At 31.6% G+C, this 18886-nt stretch overlaps 1 protein-coding gene across 1 annotated transcript in view; it reads left to right on the plus strand.

The window, feature by feature from the left end:
* Nucleotides 1-514: 514 nt before the first annotated feature.
* Sytbeta (Synaptotagmin beta) overlaps nt 515-18886 on the plus strand; it is a 56284-nt gene continuing 37912 nt past the window's right edge. The window contains exon 1 of the mRNA XM_085959124.1: nt 515-646. Coding sequence (XP_085815250.1) covers nt 515-646 — 132 coding nt within the window. The remainder of the gene's footprint in view (nt 647-18886) is intronic.

Consider the following 18886-nt stretch of genomic DNA (forward strand, 5'->3'; position numbering starts at 1 on the left):
TTTCTATTTTCCAAAACTTCCAATATGAGAAAAATGTAATAATCGTTCAAAGTAAATCTAAAATATTATATAATCCACATTCGTATTTACACATTGTAAATATCTCGCTACAACCGAAAGAGGACAGTATATTAGTTATATATTATTATTATGTCTAGATTCTAGATTTAAGAATATCAGTATGAAAACGTAAATAGTAAAAAATATTGATAGCTGTTTGGTGACTGAAATACAAACAATTTTGTTTATTTAATTTAAGTGATATTTTACCACCTTTCTGCTCAAGGATTAAGCATACAATTTATAGTTTTTCTAAAGACTTAAATTGAAATGAATTGAATGAACTAATATCATAATACTATATATTTACATAACCACTGTCAACAGTGACATTTTAAATTTATGCGGGAAACCAATGCTGGTATTGTAAAAGGACGCCATTTTGTGACCATTCCGCGTAATGGTGCGGTGTAGTGCTCCAATAAAGCGGTAGTCAGAGGCCTGATAGAAGAAAATGAGCGGCCTAGGACCTGCAGGATGCTGGGTGGCGCACCGAAGGCTGGAGAGTTGGGCGCGGGCGGCGAGAGAAAGGTCTTGCTCGGCGTCCAGTGGACCGGGCACCAGCTCTACAGACAGCTTGGGAGAGGTATATTATATTTTTACTTATAAATAATGATATGATCGTCGTATAAAATTATACTCAATTTAGAATATATCTCTGAAACATGTATTATAACATTGGTTTTGTGTAAACAAAATGGTCACAAGATTTCTATTATCGTTAAAACAGAAAAAATTAAACAACCACTTCTACACAAGATTAAAACAATTCAATATTAAGACGGTACTTCAGTGAAACGGCAAATAATTTTCAACTATGCAATCGGAGAGCGAAAGTCGAGCTGTGAACACGTCAATTTGTTTTGTGATGGCGACGGGGGAATTAATTCTTGAATCGTGTAAAGATAACTAAAAAAACGTTACCCATTTACTTGAAAAAGAAAACATGTCAATTAATATATTATTATTAGTAGTAATAGAACAATAAACATAACATTAAATGGACGCATGTTTTTATGACAAATTATGTTTTGTTCTGCATGCGTCATTTGCACAATCTTCGCGTAGCATAGTCACAATCGTTTTAGACCGTGCCTCAGCTGAAGTATAGCCTTAATATAATTCAATAAAATATATAATATGTATTAAAATGACAGAAGGGCTAAAACTAAGAAAAATAATCGAAAAACATAAGTAGGTACTTAGATTTTTCAAGCTGTGAAATATTTCGAGTCTTCATAAAAAAACAAAATGTGCACACAATTATTTATTAATATTCTTCTGAATAATTTTTCGTTGACCGGTGATTTTGAATATTTATATATTAAACTACCACTAGTTTTCGACATACGAAAACTGTCCAGTTTTATTTTTGCACGTTAAACAAAGCTCCATTTCTGCGCCTCTACCCGAACTGCACCCGGGCGGCTACCCCTTTTACCCACCCCCTACTATGGCACGGCTAAAACATACAATTACGTACAATCGCGGTCACATAAAAATACTCGTATAATAAAAACCCTGCGCGCTTATTTGTTTTGCTAAATGTACCATAAGCTGCCACGACGTTAATTTTTATACAAGTAGAGTGAATCGGTTATGTAAGTTGTACGTATGCAGTTCATCGTGGGACACTTATTCGTGCGCTGCAGTACGTGAAACATGAGTTCGTATAACATTTTATCAAATGACGAGTTATTCGTTGAACATTTCACCGTGGAACACATTTGTACGTATCTTACAAAACGCGACGATAGTTTGCAAATAGTACTGTTCCAATTAGATTAACCCTAACCTAACCTAGTAAAGACATCTCCACATATTGTAGCATACATACTCCACGGTGAAATGTTCAACGAAGAACTCGTCATTTGATTAAATGTTACACGAACTCATGTTTCACGTACTGCGGCGCACGAATAAGTGTCCTGCGGTGAACTATTTACGTGCAAATTTCCTGATAAGGATTGAATCACTGTACAATGATTTAAATAAAAATTAATTTATCATAACTGAGCTTAAATATTTAATTAATTTACTTGTATTTAAAGAAAATAGTTTCTCGATTCTATGTTTTTAAAATTAACTAACCTATAAATTAATGTTTGGCTTAGTAATAAAACATATCCAAGCACTTATTAGGTGTGATAAGAAAATGCTGGATTTTAAAAACAAAGTCTGTCTACATTTCAATTTGACATTGATTTATGTACCTACAATATGTCATACGAATTTTATATATAAAACATACACTACTACTTATCGGGTAATCAATCTTCAAATTTTGAGAATTCTACCTGACTTACATTACTAATATACTTCATAGTTCGCACCTTAGGCACGTTAGTTCACAAAAAATAATATTTGCACCCCAAAAACAACGTGTATCATGTCCGATTTTGCTGAAAATGAGTTAGAAACAGATTTTGTATCTATTCAAAATATAAACCTGAAATTTTTATCACCATAAAGCGTTCCGCTCACGAGAATACTAAAAAAAACGAGACTGAAACTAAAATTCCAGCCAGTATCTAGCTAATGTATTTTAATGGCGGCTCGCTCACAGCAAGACTGGAATCTCTCAGATTCAAGTCGTTCGCTACTAAGCTGAAGAGACGCGAAATGCTAGTCTCACCGTCTTTCAGTTTCCAGTTTTCCATAAAACAGTGGTGCTAATATCACTGAGATTCGATGAAAAATAATATTTTATTACCAAAATTGGCAGCACTGAACTGAACTGTCAAGACGTCAAAAGTTAAAAATTCTCCTGCCTGTATAATTACAGGCTGCCAGAATATTCCCGTAAAGATATTACGGAAAAGGTTTACCATTCTAAGTTAATTCATTAAGTAGAAAGTAGAAAGACAATGGGTTTGATAGTTTGAGATTATGAGATTATTATTGCAAGTGGGTTTCAGTAGCGCCGTGTGCGAAGCATCAGTCATTGGCCAGTTTATGAGTTCCACCAGCAACCAGTTCATCGGATTTTATTTTTGCCATGAGCGAAAGGCCTAAAGCTATTGCGTTACTTTTTTCAATCGGCCCTCGCATTTTAAATCAAAGTATTTATATTAGGTACTTCAATTACTAACCGGTGCCACATTCTCTTGAAATTTTAGAAAACGCTTCAGAGAGTTTTAAAAACACTAGTTAACTTCGTCGCAATTAGATAAGATACGTATAGCTTATTTTTCAGAGTATATGGGCGCAAAACCCAGAGGACACAGGTTCACACCGTGCTGGGTGTCGTATTTTTTTCAAGATGATTTTTTCTAGTGGTTATATATTTCTCAGGAGTGTTTTTAAATTATGTTTGTTCAATAAAAGAATGTTATATTTGTGGTGATCAACAAGCATTGTCAACAAAATCTGTGACATACGAATCGATCGCGAAAATATTATTTAATTATTTATATATACATTTTTTCACAAGCCGTCAGCGATATCGGCTGGTGCTTACTCAGTGAAAAACGCTGACGGCGTAAAATAAGATTGTTTAGTACATACATTTTAGCATACAAATTTTAAGCGAATTTAATTACCAATTGCAAATAAAAACTGTTACATACCTCAGTACCTAATATTTATTAAGCATGTTAAAATGCATTTCTCACCGAAGCCGTGGGATACTCAGTGTTAGCATTATTCAATCGTGAGGAGTTTAATAAATAGACTGTCACGATTGAATGAATATCTCACTCCGCTTCTATTTTGATCGTGTAAGAGTCACTCAGTATCGCCAAGCCTCGTGTTACATATCTCACTAGTTTTTTATATCTTATACTATTTACATTATTGTACATATTATGTAAACTGTACTTGTCAATCGGAAATAAATCTAACCATCTCCGCCAGCAACTACAAGAGTCTTCATACTTTGCCCTTTACTCATGACATCACTCCTCAATCAGTATCTCCAACATCATCTACCAACACACCCATCACCCCAAACATATGTATACTACAATACTTGTGTAAGAATGGTCGAGGGCCATTGTATAAAAAATACAATAAGATGAACCAGAGACGTATTCAATTGTATTTAATTCTCCTACGCATCTTAGGAGAATAGAATATTATAAGCGTAAAATATAATAATAATAATAATAAAAACAGAAAATATATTAATGGTTTAGTTCCATAAAATACAACTTTAGGACAAAGTTAAGATACATAGCTTCTCATTATATCCTACACGTATCTTAACAGGCCAATTATTACGAGAATCTGTAGCTCATAATTCCCATTAATATTAATTCTCAGAAATATTACCTGGATTCAAGCACATAATATTATTATGTACTTAAAAAAAACATTATCGAGCCAGTGAATTTCGAAACCTTGGCCCACTTAGGAAAAGCGAAACACCATAACACTCTCACCAAGATGAGAAAAGCGTTCTTTGTAGCTAAGGATGTGTTATTCAAAGAATATTTATGATATTCGATGTTTCAAATAAAAAAGAAAACCTATTTATTACAGGTAGGTAGGTACATTTAAAAATAACAGCGCGTCTTACAAGCTATTGTGATATTTTTTACGTATCCTGGAAAAATGGTCTAGCATAAAAATAAAAGTTTTAATTGGAAAACTTGAAAATTTTATATATTCAAATATTACGAAACTGTAAAATTTCAGACAGAAATTATAAATGAAGAAGGATTTATAATAATATGAACTTCAAAATTTATGATAAGCTCGTTGCGAGAGTTAATGATTTTCGCTTGAATCTATTTTGGGGAATAACGCCTATTGTTATGGTCAATTTCGTGGACACGTGTTCTAAGTTTAGTGTGTAAAAGATGAGTGTGTAGCATATTGTCTAGAAATCTTCTCATTCTATAATATATAGCTATGAATAATATATCATGCTACATACTAAAAGTCCAAGTAAAGTTGTGATTATATTGAGATGCACGTTGCGTACTGTCACGGTGACAAAACAGTCTACGGTTTCATCATTTTGCAGAATATTTTGAGCGAACACGATCTCTGTAAACTCAACGATGGAGTAACCTAGTAACGAGTCAATAAATTCAATAATATTTTTAACATAACCCAACCTGCAGACAATGGATAATAGACAACATTCTTATATAAAATACATAGTGCCAATTGATGAAAACAAAAAACACGCGATTTTGACATGAGTCGATAATGTGTAGGTATGTAGAAAATGATAAAAAAAAAGTCATGCAGGTTACGATGCAGTGCGGTACAACGTGAGGTGTTTCATTGTTGTTCAGGTGATTCCGTCAGATTTCAAAAAAGTTCAAAATGTGCCACGGGATTAGTCTGATAACATTTTAAACACCAAGAAAAACGACATTACACACTTTTCCCCATAGTGGCAGCTTACTGTGACGTCACGTGATAGTACGCGATGTGCAGTATATTATAATCACGACTTAAATGACAACAAATTTCGGGAAAGTAATTTCAAATTTATACACTGCGATAACTTTCATTGGGTCATTTAAAAAAATGTTTTTTTTTCAATATGATTTAATAACATATAGCTTAAAGAAATTATGTCCATTCTAACTTTCAGCATAATCTAATAATAAATATATTGCTACGTATATTATATAGCTTTAATTCAGCGCTCGAAATGGAAAAATTTACGAACCGGAGCGCTCGACAGTTTTCTGAAGATTTTTACATAGTAAAGTTCTCAAAGTTTATGTGGTTTTTTTTTCATAAAAATAAGTGAGTTAGATTTTCTATTATATGGCCTATTCAGCTCAGACGGTCAAATTATTTATTCCACGAGACGAAGCGATAATATTACCGATTTCACGAACAGGAACGGCGCTCCAGTGCGTTCCGGTCCATTTCGAGCCCTGGTTTGATTACAATCTGTGTATAGTGACATTAAACAAGTACTTATTAATAATTTTCATGTTCTCACCAACGTCACTCCTAATTTTGTAGTTAAATAGTAAAATATATTTGAACATAAAATTATGACAATACAGCATATACAATTCACGGGGTATTTAGTTATTGTAATCTAACATGTACCTACCTACCTAAAGTGGTAAAATATTACGTTTTTATTTTATGTATATTATACATGTTATGTCAATATTTTATTAATGTGTTATCACTAATAACACAAGCATTGTATAACTATGTTTGATTCTACGAAGCTCATAATATGGGCCCCCTTATAATGAATGTTGTATTAAGAGATTAGAATGTTATCCATTTGCTCAATCTATTAGGTCCATATTCTGGGTCCGAATACACAATATGAATTTTCGAATTTGCCACACCCGTGATTTGAACACGGATCCCATGACATATAAAAGAAGACCCCTTTTCGGATATTAACCTATGCGATAAACTACCATTAAGTGTTAAAATATAACAATATTTACGTTTCCTGGATTGAATCGCTCGATTTATCAGTTTATCAAAAATACGTATCGTTTTAAGGTTATCGTACTTCCTGATGAAGCAACTGCCTCATTTTCAACTTGATACTGACAATAATATAATTATATTACTAGGTGGCAGTACCATCTCATACGTATTCTCCCTGTTTGCCCCTCTTATACGTTTACGTTTATGTCCTGTATTCAATTTCAATTTATTTATTTTTTTAACATATTGTGGACATTACAAATTATAAGTTTAAGACGTTGACAACATGACATTTAGAAACAAAGATATATAAATATAACAGTATTACATAAAAAAGAGATAGATCAGTAGATAAATTAGGTAGGTACAAGGAAGTACACCGGATGAGTTAAGCAGACAGTTACTGTCCGTGTTTGTTACTCAGTGTTTCAGACTCAATTATGTAGAGTCTTTGTAGAGTTTCGTGACTTTGCCGAACACGCCATCGCTGAGCTCGTTCTTTCTCGTTCATAAAGTAGAAAGTTTTTGATTGATTGCGTATGATGCCTAAGGTTACAGTAGGTTACAGCACCCTATCTCTATTATATAATTACCCTTAAATCTCTTGAATAACACATTTATTTATCGATAGGTACTCTAATCATTGTTAGCATCTGCCAAACTATTATGAGAGTATCATTCAACGATTCCTCCGATTTTTCAAAATTAAAATTTGCATTTATGCGTGCAAGGTCAATACGTATTTTTTACAACGATTTTATTAGGTCGTATTCTTGTTTGTCCGGTGGTTGTTTATCCAGTACAAATCTTGCTATCAATTTTTAACTAACTTCCCGACTAGCTAGACATTTGAAACTTTTAGAATATATCAGAACACGATGCCAATGCAGTATTTTAATACTTTTAGCCATCTTTAAGTAGAATTGAATTCATTTTCAGTTAATTCTGTTTTGTATGAAAAGTTATTTCGGAAGAAATCCGTAATCCAATCCACTATTATCGGCAACTAGCACTAAGCACTAGCAACTAAATTATCAATATATACGTGCGTTACTATGGAAATCAATATGAAATGTTTATTTTTGTTTCGTTCTCTCTTATACATTGTCATATATTTTCTCTTATTCGTTACAGATGATAATATATCGAGACAAATATACATAAGGTAATATAAATTCTGAGAGGAAACTTTTGATACATATACTTACAAGTGTCGTATAAGCAAATGAGGTTTATTCGCACCAAGTAAATGGTGAAAATTTTGAAAATATATTCTATCACACATTGTTTATAATTTATATAATCATATCCATTGTATTCTGACAGTAATTCTTAATATAGTATCTACGTGTAGATTATATACGTAATGTGTAGTTGCTACGTTAAGGGAGAAACTGTTACGCAGCGTAAGACATACAATACAGCAATCTTTAGGGCATTGGCGTAAATGTATGGTATTATATAATTAATAAAGTTATACTGATCCATCGTAACATCCAATTTGAACACTGTGTTTACCGGTTCGGATAATTGCCCGCCCCACACTGTGCGCGGCAGCACCGAAACAAGACCTTTAGAGGCCCTTTACACTTAAAACGAAACTTACAGTAAGACGTAAAATTATGTTTATTATAACGTTTTTATTAGCTCGTATTCGTGTTTGTCCGGTGATTATTTGTCCAGTACAAATCTTGCAATCGATTTTTAACTAACTACCAGCTAGGCTAGCCGACTAGTTAGACATTTGAAACTTTTAGAATATATCAGAACACGATGCCAATGCATTCTTTTAATACTTTTAGCCATCTTTAAGCAGAATTGAATTCATTTTCAGTTAATTCTGTTTTATATGGAAAGTTATATCAGAAAAATCCGTAAAAAGTAAAAAACTATTATTGGTTGCTAAGGGGATGGCCTCGCAACTAAATTATTAATATGTACGTGCGTTACTGTGGAAATCAAAATGACATTTCAGTATTCTATATTTGTTTGTTTTTTTTTATTTACTTCATATCAAGTACATGTTTGAGCATATTGAGCATATTAATTCAACAGAAAATTTAAAAACGTTGTATATAAATAGTTCTTTTTATATTGCAATTATTTTTGTAGATTTTCACTTTATTCATAATTGAAAAGTTTTCGCGCACATTTTTCTAATTATATTCTATACTTAAGTATATATATCCTACATTTAAGTCTTTATACAGATTTTTAAAGCAAATCATATATAACACATAATATGAATCAATACTTATGTCGCCTGTACGCGTGCATGGATTTACTTGCACTGATAGTGTATTTTAAAATATCGCGATAATAACTGTTTACATGTAAAAGTGTTGACTGTCTGTTTTAATCTCATTCTTCAAGCGTAAGCGAGTTGCGATGTTGTCGTCGTATCGGTGCTATTTGACAAATTTAGATAATTTCAGACAGATTCGAACAAGTAAGTAGATAAGAAGACAATCGGTAGACGTCAAAATATTCTGTGTAGTGTAAAATTCATATCCTTATTCTATGGAACTTGGAACATGCAAAAATTTTATCTAAAATTCAATATAAAAATAAATTCTATCGTATGCATTTAATTTGCTTTTGGTCATACGAAATATATATCTAGCATTCAAATATACGTAATTCTAGTGCACCTCCCTCATTAAAACCTTCTTTCTGATATATTTACGAGTTTGAGTTGTCTTATAATTAATATTTCTGATAATATATCATCAATAGCTGCTTTATATATTTCAAATTCATTCCATGTAGAGCATTTATTGATCAGATTCATATAAACGATGAAAAAATTTCAAAATCTCTTTCCAACAATTCAAAATAAAAACGAATTCAGTCTTTTGAATCCAATTTATTTCTCTTTTCATATCACCGTTTTCTGACGGCTATATATTCAAATTATTCTAATATCCTAACTTTTCGTGGGAACCTGATTCAGTTGCACCAATTGTATCATAATATGGTTCATAGAAAATCCGGTAATGGGTCGCCTCTTCCCTTGCTCCAAGCACGTGCTTATTTTGCTCAATGGTTAATCCAGCCCTGATGCAGGAGTTGATTATTATTCGCCAACAGAGTCGGACCTTTTATGTAGACGATTAATACTTAACCGTTGTTTTGTATAAATAAGCTTACTTCCCACGCCATTGTCAGCGACACAACCGTCTCTTCGTTGACAATGGCATTATGAGCGACATGAATACATTGAATTCATAATAGACGAGCTTTAAAAGATTTTCTTAAAGTTTTCATCAGCATCTTAAAAGCTAACGAGAATGATTTTTGCAACATGAATATCATAACTTGAAGTCAACTTGTTGCAGAATTAAACATTACATTTAACCTTCTGGGAAAGAAAGAAAAACATAACTAAAAAGCTAAATGTTCGATTCTAATGAGTTTAGGGATTTGAATACCGAATGATTATATCAATACCGGCATTTCGGTATTTCTTATTTAATACAGCTATTAAAATCTATTGAAAACATTATTTTATAGAAACCCAAAGAACCTACCTACATTTATTATGTTGACATTTATAAATATGTGTAGATCATAATATTGTAGAACTGCTAATTTTTACAAATACTATAAGTCCAAGTACAGGAAAATCTCTCTCAAATTTAACGTTTGTTGGATGTACTATCAACGTTGGATAAATAGTTATAGAAAAAAATGGAAATAATTGCCACGAATGTTTTCTTTTTCGAAATATGTTAAATTCATCGCGATATTTGAAGATTAGTATCATTAAAAATACTAGAATATTAATTTTTATTTTAGCAATTTGAAAAATAAAATTAGTTTCAAATAAAAAAATAAAATGTGCATGGAAATACATTGGAACGATGATTTTTTTTCAAAAATAGTGTTGTCTCCTTCTAATAAAATTATTAGACAACATTTGAATGATAAAAATATTCATAAAATACGATGAACTTGTACTAATAACAGTCGGAGTTTAGAAAACACACATTTTAGCGTCAGAATCTCCTCTCAAATTCCCTTCTATTAAACGAACTAGGTGAAAGCCTCATCCAAGGATGTACGAAAGAACATCTAAAATCGTGTTAATTATTAGGAAAATTATTCTGGCATCCAACATTTAGAAACGTACCTCATCTAAAATAATAGAAAATATTTCCTAAATGTAATATATAATAATTACAAGATAAAAAGAACTTTTTATGTACAACGTTTTTAAATTTTCTGTTGAATCATATAAACTTGACTTGACTAGCTCAAACGATCAAAAAAAAAATTATACTTGATAGAAATACTGAATAAACATAGAATACTGAAATGTCATTTTGACATTTTATATTGATTTCCAAAGTAACGCACGTATATATTAATAATTTAGTTGCTAAGACCCCAGACCCCTAGCAACCAATAATAGTGTTTTACTTTTCACGGATTTCTTTAGAAATAACTCTTCATACAAAACAGAATTAACTGAAAATGATTTCAATTCTACTTAAAGATGGCTAAAAGTATTAAAAGAATGCATTTACATCGTGTTCTGATATATTATAAAAGTTTCAAATGTCTAGCTAGTCAGAAAGTTATACATACAAGATAAACAACCACCCGACAAACAAGAATACGACCTAATAAAAACGTTGTAAATAAAAAATGGTACGTAGTCTCGTCTTTTTTTACCACTGCCATGGAAAATGTTTTGCGTATGTAAAAGTATTATTTCCACAATTAATAATTTATGAAATCATCAAATGGCCATAATGAATATTCCAATAAATTCTACATTATTTTAAAGAACCACAACAATATATTATAATATTCAGATAATAATATAATAATTAATCATTTCTTTCAGTGCGTAATGCGAATGACAACGCTATTTCCATATGTTTTATTAATCTGTCATCGACTAGAAAATATTGTTTTAAAAACTGCGCAAAAGCCTTTCAGAATTAAAAATTGGAAAATTTAAAACTATATATTATATATTATGTTGTACTCTGTTTTAGTTTGTCATAATATTTTTTACACGAAGTTTCAAAAAGTTAACGCGATAATAAGTATACTCGTCGTAATAGCGTCTAATCCGGATGGGGGATGTCTCGTCTGTATATACAGATATGCTACCATATCCAGTCTTCAAGTCTGGAAAGATATATCTTGGAAGCTAAACTAATATGTAATATTAAACAAAATATAGTTAAATTCATACCCAATTTTCTGAGTAATATCCAAATTACTTTCAGTTACCTACCAGATTTTTCATTTTCATAAATAAAATAATACTTACTTTGGATGAAAATTTTCCCGAGACCAACTGTGCATGTAACGAAAAGGTTATTGAAGTGAATCATCCTACCTGGTACCTACCTTCTTTTTTTTAGCGTGTAATCAAATAAACCGTCTTTCTCCGTTGACTTTTATATACTCGTCTCTAATATTATTTTTTCTCTTTCCACGAAAACAAAATATATACGTGAACACAAGTTCCTCTAAGAAAACTAACATATTACTAAATGTGAGGTAACTAAAGATCAAAGGATTATAGTTAAATAAAAACCTAGACTGATGTAATTCTGCCCTTTACGGTTTCTGGAAAAAAGTTACATTAATCAAAATGTTATAAAATAAAGCAAACTTGGCTAACAGTTCTATTCGTATATGAGTATAACATTATATACTTAAATAAATAGTATTATAAACTGTTCAAAAGAAAAATTATAATTATCACAACGATACAAATAGTTATACAAAATTATAATTCAATTTGGATATTGACATATTTTATTGTAAGATTTGTAAGAGTTAACATCTTTAACTAATACATACAATAACAATATCATATTAAATTAAATAAAGATTTTAATACAGTTTAAACGAAAACCAATGAATATGCCAGTATTTTGCAACGTCTAAAGCAGCACACTTGAACATCTACCAAATTCCCATGGTACGAGTATACAAATCAACCAAGTGTCAACATAATGATGCATAACAAGTGGAAGATAATAATATATTACCAGTTTATAGTGCTACCAGTTGTCAAGATTCTTGGATATGACTTAGTTCTGCAACATAAATTATTTTGATTAACCACAACCAGACACAACATTACTTCTTTATAATACCTTTCCATCAAACTATCACAAATTAAGTTTAATATCGTTTAATACTTTCTATAATATATTATCTACTCGATATGCTAGTACTCCATTGTAAGCATCCTTCAAACTGCTTCAAACTATTATGACATTATGACAGTCGCCTATTGTTTTGTTTTATTTTACGACACGGCAAAAATAAATGATTCGTTTGTTTGCATGTCAATTTCATTTTTAAATTTAGAATTTGTGTCTATGTTTACCTTACATATTTTAAAACATTTTCTTCCTGTGTCGCTTTCTCCTACACATTTATATAATATGTTTTCTCTCATGCGTTACAGGTAAATACAGATAAATATGTAAGGTAATTAATTAGACATCCCCCATATTTGAGGTCGATTATCCCGAAAAGTATATGAATATCACCCATGCTGTTAAGTCGTCTATTTTGAAATCGGCTATAAAAATTATTTGGTTTAAAAACTGGCGACTTCAAATTTAGAGCACATAGCATATTAAAGCACATAGCATATTATAGCACATAGCATATTATAATGTAGATATAATCACAGAGTGATTATATCTACATTATAATATAAGTAAAACTTTAATATTATAATACTCGTAAATATAATACATACATGTTATAATAAATTGTACGAAATATTTTCTCTATAAGGTCATACTGATCACTATAATACCAAAATAAGTCAAATGTGCCTACAGGCATTTAGTAGGTACATCAACATACTATGTATTTTGTATTATATTTGTGAATACTAGGCATTAATATGATGTTTGAGACTTTCACGGTTGTTTTCTATTGTAATAGATTTTTGGGCTTTCTAGGCATTCATCCCTACGGCCATTACCAAATATTGTGACAATAACAAAATATTCAATTCTCTTCAAAGTTTTTTTTATTTCCAAAACAACGTTAAACTTTTTTATGAGAAAAGATAAAATTCTGAACTAATAATAACATACAAGACTTTCCCATGACAATATCAACACTGCAATGGAAAACTACCTATTTTATTTTATTTCATATATATTATATAGAATACAAGTTAGGTTTAACTTTATTCTGTATTTTCCTATAACCCTATTTGTATATTTAAATCAGTGACTCTATAATTATTAATAAACTATAAGAATAATATTAAAGTATATAAAACTCTTGCACAGACTGTGACATGAAACTGTTATTGCATTTGAATTATATTATTGTCCTGGGAAAACTAGTTGTAAATAAATTAGTACAGCGACATATTATACTCCTTCCTGTCTATCTGTCATAGCTAGCGATTCCAATCCCGGGATCTCGAACTATTTTCAATACCTATGAATGCCGGGATTATAAATTTGATTTTTTATCAATTTTTATGGAAAATTAAATAAAAATAAAATATAACAGAAAAAAATACTTTAAATTAAATAAATAAAAAAAAAAGAAAATTATTATAATATTTTCAACCAGTGTGTTAGTATAAAGCCATAAAATATGAAATGTAATATGATGATTTATGACACAATAACTCTTGCCGAAAAAAATCAAACACTGATGTTATTAATCTAAATGTATTTGTCATCCATCACACTCATCATCATCAACAAAAGTTACACTAATTGTCTATTCAAATAATGTTCAAATAATGTAATAATAACAATAACAGCTAATTTCAACACTCGATTCTATGTTTAGTTTGTTTCTTCGGTCTTTGTGTATTAATGCTCGATAATAGTTATGCCAATTATTTTTAATTGACGTATTTATTACGATATAGGAATAAAAACATTTTGAAGAAACGTACCATAATGTTTTAATGAATGTAAAATGCATAAAATCTGAACTCTATCATAACATCCGGGAATAAAAACGTTGTTTATTATCTCTCCTTTTAAAATAATAACAATTGAAATTTGAAAATATGCCTCGGTACCTATCAAGATCCAGATCAAATGACGAAACACTTGATGCTTTGGTATTACTTCGGGCATATTCAGAATAATGTGTTAATGACTTAAATCCTTATTTTTATATTGTATTTATTGTCAACACAATACAACATTTTTTTTATTTTAATTGAACCTGTATTTGTATTTGTTATCTTTTCATAAATAAATAAAACCATTTTACTTTCACATTACTATTTATATTACAATATTATTTACTCCATTAAACCTATGTATTTCCAAAATTGAACGTACACAATATTAACATAAATGTCTTAAAGAGTATAAATAATTATACAAGATTTATTTTTGACCGATTTTATCAACGTTATTTGTATATATAAAAATTAAATATTAACTTTAAAAAAATGTCAATCCCGGGACCAGTCTCGGGATCGTCAAATTGTAATCCCGAAGTCCCAGGATCAAGATTTTGGCTCGAGATTGGATTCCCTAGTCACAACCAATGCAAATAAATGTGTGTATCCATTAGAGCATGAAAGCAAACCCCGAAAAACAATATTTTTTTACCGCCGAAACGGAAACTCTTGTTAAATATTTTTGCACCCATGGATTTATTTGTGCATTTCATATTCTCTATTTTTCTCGATTTTCATCGACTCTTTGATTCACAACACAACATCGATATTTTCAGCAGTACGTTTACATTTTTGACGGGTTGAATTTGTAACATCACAAACATTACAATTTGACTCGAATTTTTCAATTAAATTACGAATAGTAATCTCTGTAGGTCGACTATTTTGACTATAAATTTCTAGTAATGTCCGAAACGTAGCTCGAATAGATTCATTTTTTTATAATACCCTGTATAATATACGTTGTACAACTGTCTATCTTTCCATGATAATTTTCCAAACAATACTGAACGCAAATGTTAATTTTGGTGGGAATCAGAAAAAAATGGCTGCCATGATGTTTTAAAAATATATACTAATTTGGTAACATGTATTAAATTTATCGTCGACGTAATATGGTCGTACAAGCAACCTAATTACTAACTTACTTTGCGAAGTCTCGTTCAACCCGCGGGTCTTTTTTTCCCTAAAAATTAATCGAGCATCTTTTGTATTATTATAAAGGTATATATTTTTACCGCTTTAAAAATGGCGCATGTATATCGCTAGACACCAGCAACCCCAATGAATACATTCTCGGGTGTAGTTAGTTTACCACTTCGCAAATGTAATTAGCGCACACAGCACTTCGTCTTTTATAATAATAATTATACAACAGTGGGAGAGTGACTCTTTTCCAATTAGTTGCGCGAATTACAGCGACCCGTGTTTCCACTCACCCCGTGTCACAACGTTGCCAACTGAAGGAGACCGCATTTCAGTTTGACAGACTAACCAAACTCATGCCAGTTATTGGAACTGTATAATTGCCTCGGAAGTGTATCTGTAACAATGTAAATAATTAATTTACAACCCGCTCGAACGATGAGATTATAAATGCATTATCGGAATTTATTTATGATATATCTTATTGACAGTAGTGACGAAGACTTCCCGATAAAGCGAACATTTAGCGCTTAAATAAGAAAAAATACCGATAGCGAAAATATAATAGCAAAATATAGGGTTATCTAAGCAGTATTCTTATTCTTATTATGCCATCCTCTAGCGGAGGTCAGCCACCGTCAAGGGGATCTTATCTTTGTCGTCCGCCACCCGGAACAGTTCAGTGGAGCTGCACTCGTACCAATAACGGAGGTTCTTAAGCCACGAAATGCGGCGCCGTCCTCTGCTACGCTTCCCATTGATCTTTCCTTGAATGACAAGTTGGGGAATGCTGTATTTTTGTCCTCTCATAATGTAGCCGAGGTACTGTAGTTTCCTGGTTTTTATACTACGTAGAACTTCTCGGTCCTTCCCCATTCGATTTAGAGCTTCAACATTTGTCAGCCGGTCAGTCCAAGGAATTTTGAGGAAGCGTCTATACAGTCACATCTGGAAAGCTTCAGGTCTCCGTGAAATCTCTTGGTTTAGCGTCCATACTTCCATATCATATAAAAGAATTTAGAGAACGTACAATACGCAGTCTCAGACCTAGGTTAAGATCTCGGTTGCTAAGGAGGCGTCTCATTTTGAGAAAGGCGCTCCTTGCGATATCAATTCTAGTTTTTATTTCCTGAGACTGGTCTACTGATGACTAATCGATAAATAAGAGATTTTTAAAACGTCATTGCAGCCATTGACATTTGTTTTCAGTATTGTATGACAAATCATCATGGAAAAGAATGATACTCGTACACAGTTGTAAAGCATATACAAATCGTTAAAATCTAATACAACAACAATGAATCTATTTGATACTAAGTTTCGGGCATTGTGTGAAATTTATGGTCAAAATAATCTATCTACAGAACTTACTATTCGTAATTGAAAAATTTCGAGTTACGTTGTAATTTTTGTGATGTTAAGAATCCAACCCGTAATGTAAACTTACTGCTGAAAATATCGATGTGTCAATCAAAATGTGGATGAAAATCTAGAAAAATTAATTACACGTCAAAAACTTGGACGTTTGTATTGGAATATTCTTCATAAAGATTTACACTTGAAAGCGTATACAATACAGTTAATGCAACAACTTAAACCGAATGACCATTTCGCACCGTGAGTGTAAAACCAACGCATCTGCAAATTTTTCAATTTCGAGATTGAATGCAAAACAACTGCAAAAGTCGTGAACCTGATAATGTAAAAGTGAAGTAACTAAAAGAACATGCAATATAATGTAGATATAAACCAAATATTATGGTTTTTTTTTAGAAACTCTATTTCTCCTAACAAAACGAAGACTTCAAACCCTAATATATCCAAAATATGTCTTTTGCAGATGCCTTGGTTTTACACTCACGGTGCGATTTGGTGCGTTGATATTTTGCTAATTGGGCTTTAGAACAACTTGAAACAGACCTATTATTTCATGAAAAATCATCTTCAGCGATGAAACTCATTCGTGTTTAAATGGTTTAGTAAATAAGCATAATTGCCGCATTTGGAGTAATTAAAACCCACTTTGGTGTGGTTTTTGGTTTGGAGGTGTAATTGGACCATATTTTTTTGAAAACAAAAATGGCAATGCGGTTACTGTCAATGGAGAACGCTACAAATTATTGCAACCTGTCGCATCCGCAAATGGTTGTCGAATGCGCTTGACAAAACGGTCATAATTTTTAGGATCGCTAGTGTCCGTTACATGTCACGTCAGATTAAAGCAAACATTGGATGCTTGAGATGGTTGCACCAATTCATGAGTGTCACGGGTCTTCCACTGACAAAGGTTTTGCATGTCATAGAATACCGAAAGAAGAGGGACTTACTCATTGAGAGGGCTATTCGACAAGCAACTTATCCAGGTCACGATCCTCAGTCATGACGAGGAAAAAGAAGTAATATTCCATTCACCTATAATATTTTTTCGTTTCTGGGCATATATTCTATACACGTGGCTGCTATTGGCAGCTATCGAGTGTAGTTTATCATATTTATTAATAAGCGGTTAATTGTTACAATAAGTTAACGTCAGAACTGTTAAAAAGTGCTTTATTTTAACATCACCCCTCTTAGCTGGGTTAATTTTTAGGGCGAGATAGACAGTTTTGTCAGTTTAGACGGCTAACTTTTTGTAACAATTATAATACCTCAATACATAAATATAATAAACTACCCCCGATAACCGCCGATAGCAGCATTGTGTATATAATAGATGCGCTGTGAGGAGGGTCCGAACCTTGTGTGCGCGCCTGAATACCCTACTCCCGTTTTTATTAACCATTTTTTTACGTATTAGTTTCATATATATTTGAATAGAAACATTGACTAAATAATAAATTCTTTTCAATATATCATTTACGTTAGTAGAAAGAATAAATCACAGTTCTTTTATGGCCACAAAAGAATAATTATTATTCGTTCAAGTATTTCAACATTTACTCTATCGTTGCAGGAAAATTCAATTCAGCCCGAGGAAAAGGGTCTGAGATAATCAAAAAAGACAAATACTATATTATTTAATGTTTGGTTTGCCCGAGCGACATTTATTTTGAAATACGCCTTCGTGATGTCTTACGTCTTTTTCATTTTGACATTATGGTTTACAGCGTGTATTTCTTGGGTATGTATTTTATGAAAAGTAGGAATATATTATCAGAAAATGTATTTACAGAGAACGATACATAGGTCATGATGCCAAGTGTTGCTAATAAAAATAATATAATCTGTATAATAAATATTTATACAAGTCAGACGGTATTTGACGTTCACTATTGATAGTAAATGAAGGCCTTTAACGATAATATGTTATTGGCTATTTGTTCAACATGGTAATCCTCTAGATCCGTGTTTCCCAACCTTATTTGTGCCATGCCC

This window comes from Rhyacophila brunnea, unplaced genomic scaffold (genome assembly GCF_057557595.1).
Source record: "Rhyacophila brunnea isolate RB1 unplaced genomic scaffold, BYU_Rbru_1.0 scaffold_8, whole genome shotgun sequence".
Classification (NCBI taxonomy): Eukaryota; Metazoa; Arthropoda; class Insecta; order Trichoptera; family Rhyacophilidae; genus Rhyacophila; species Rhyacophila brunnea.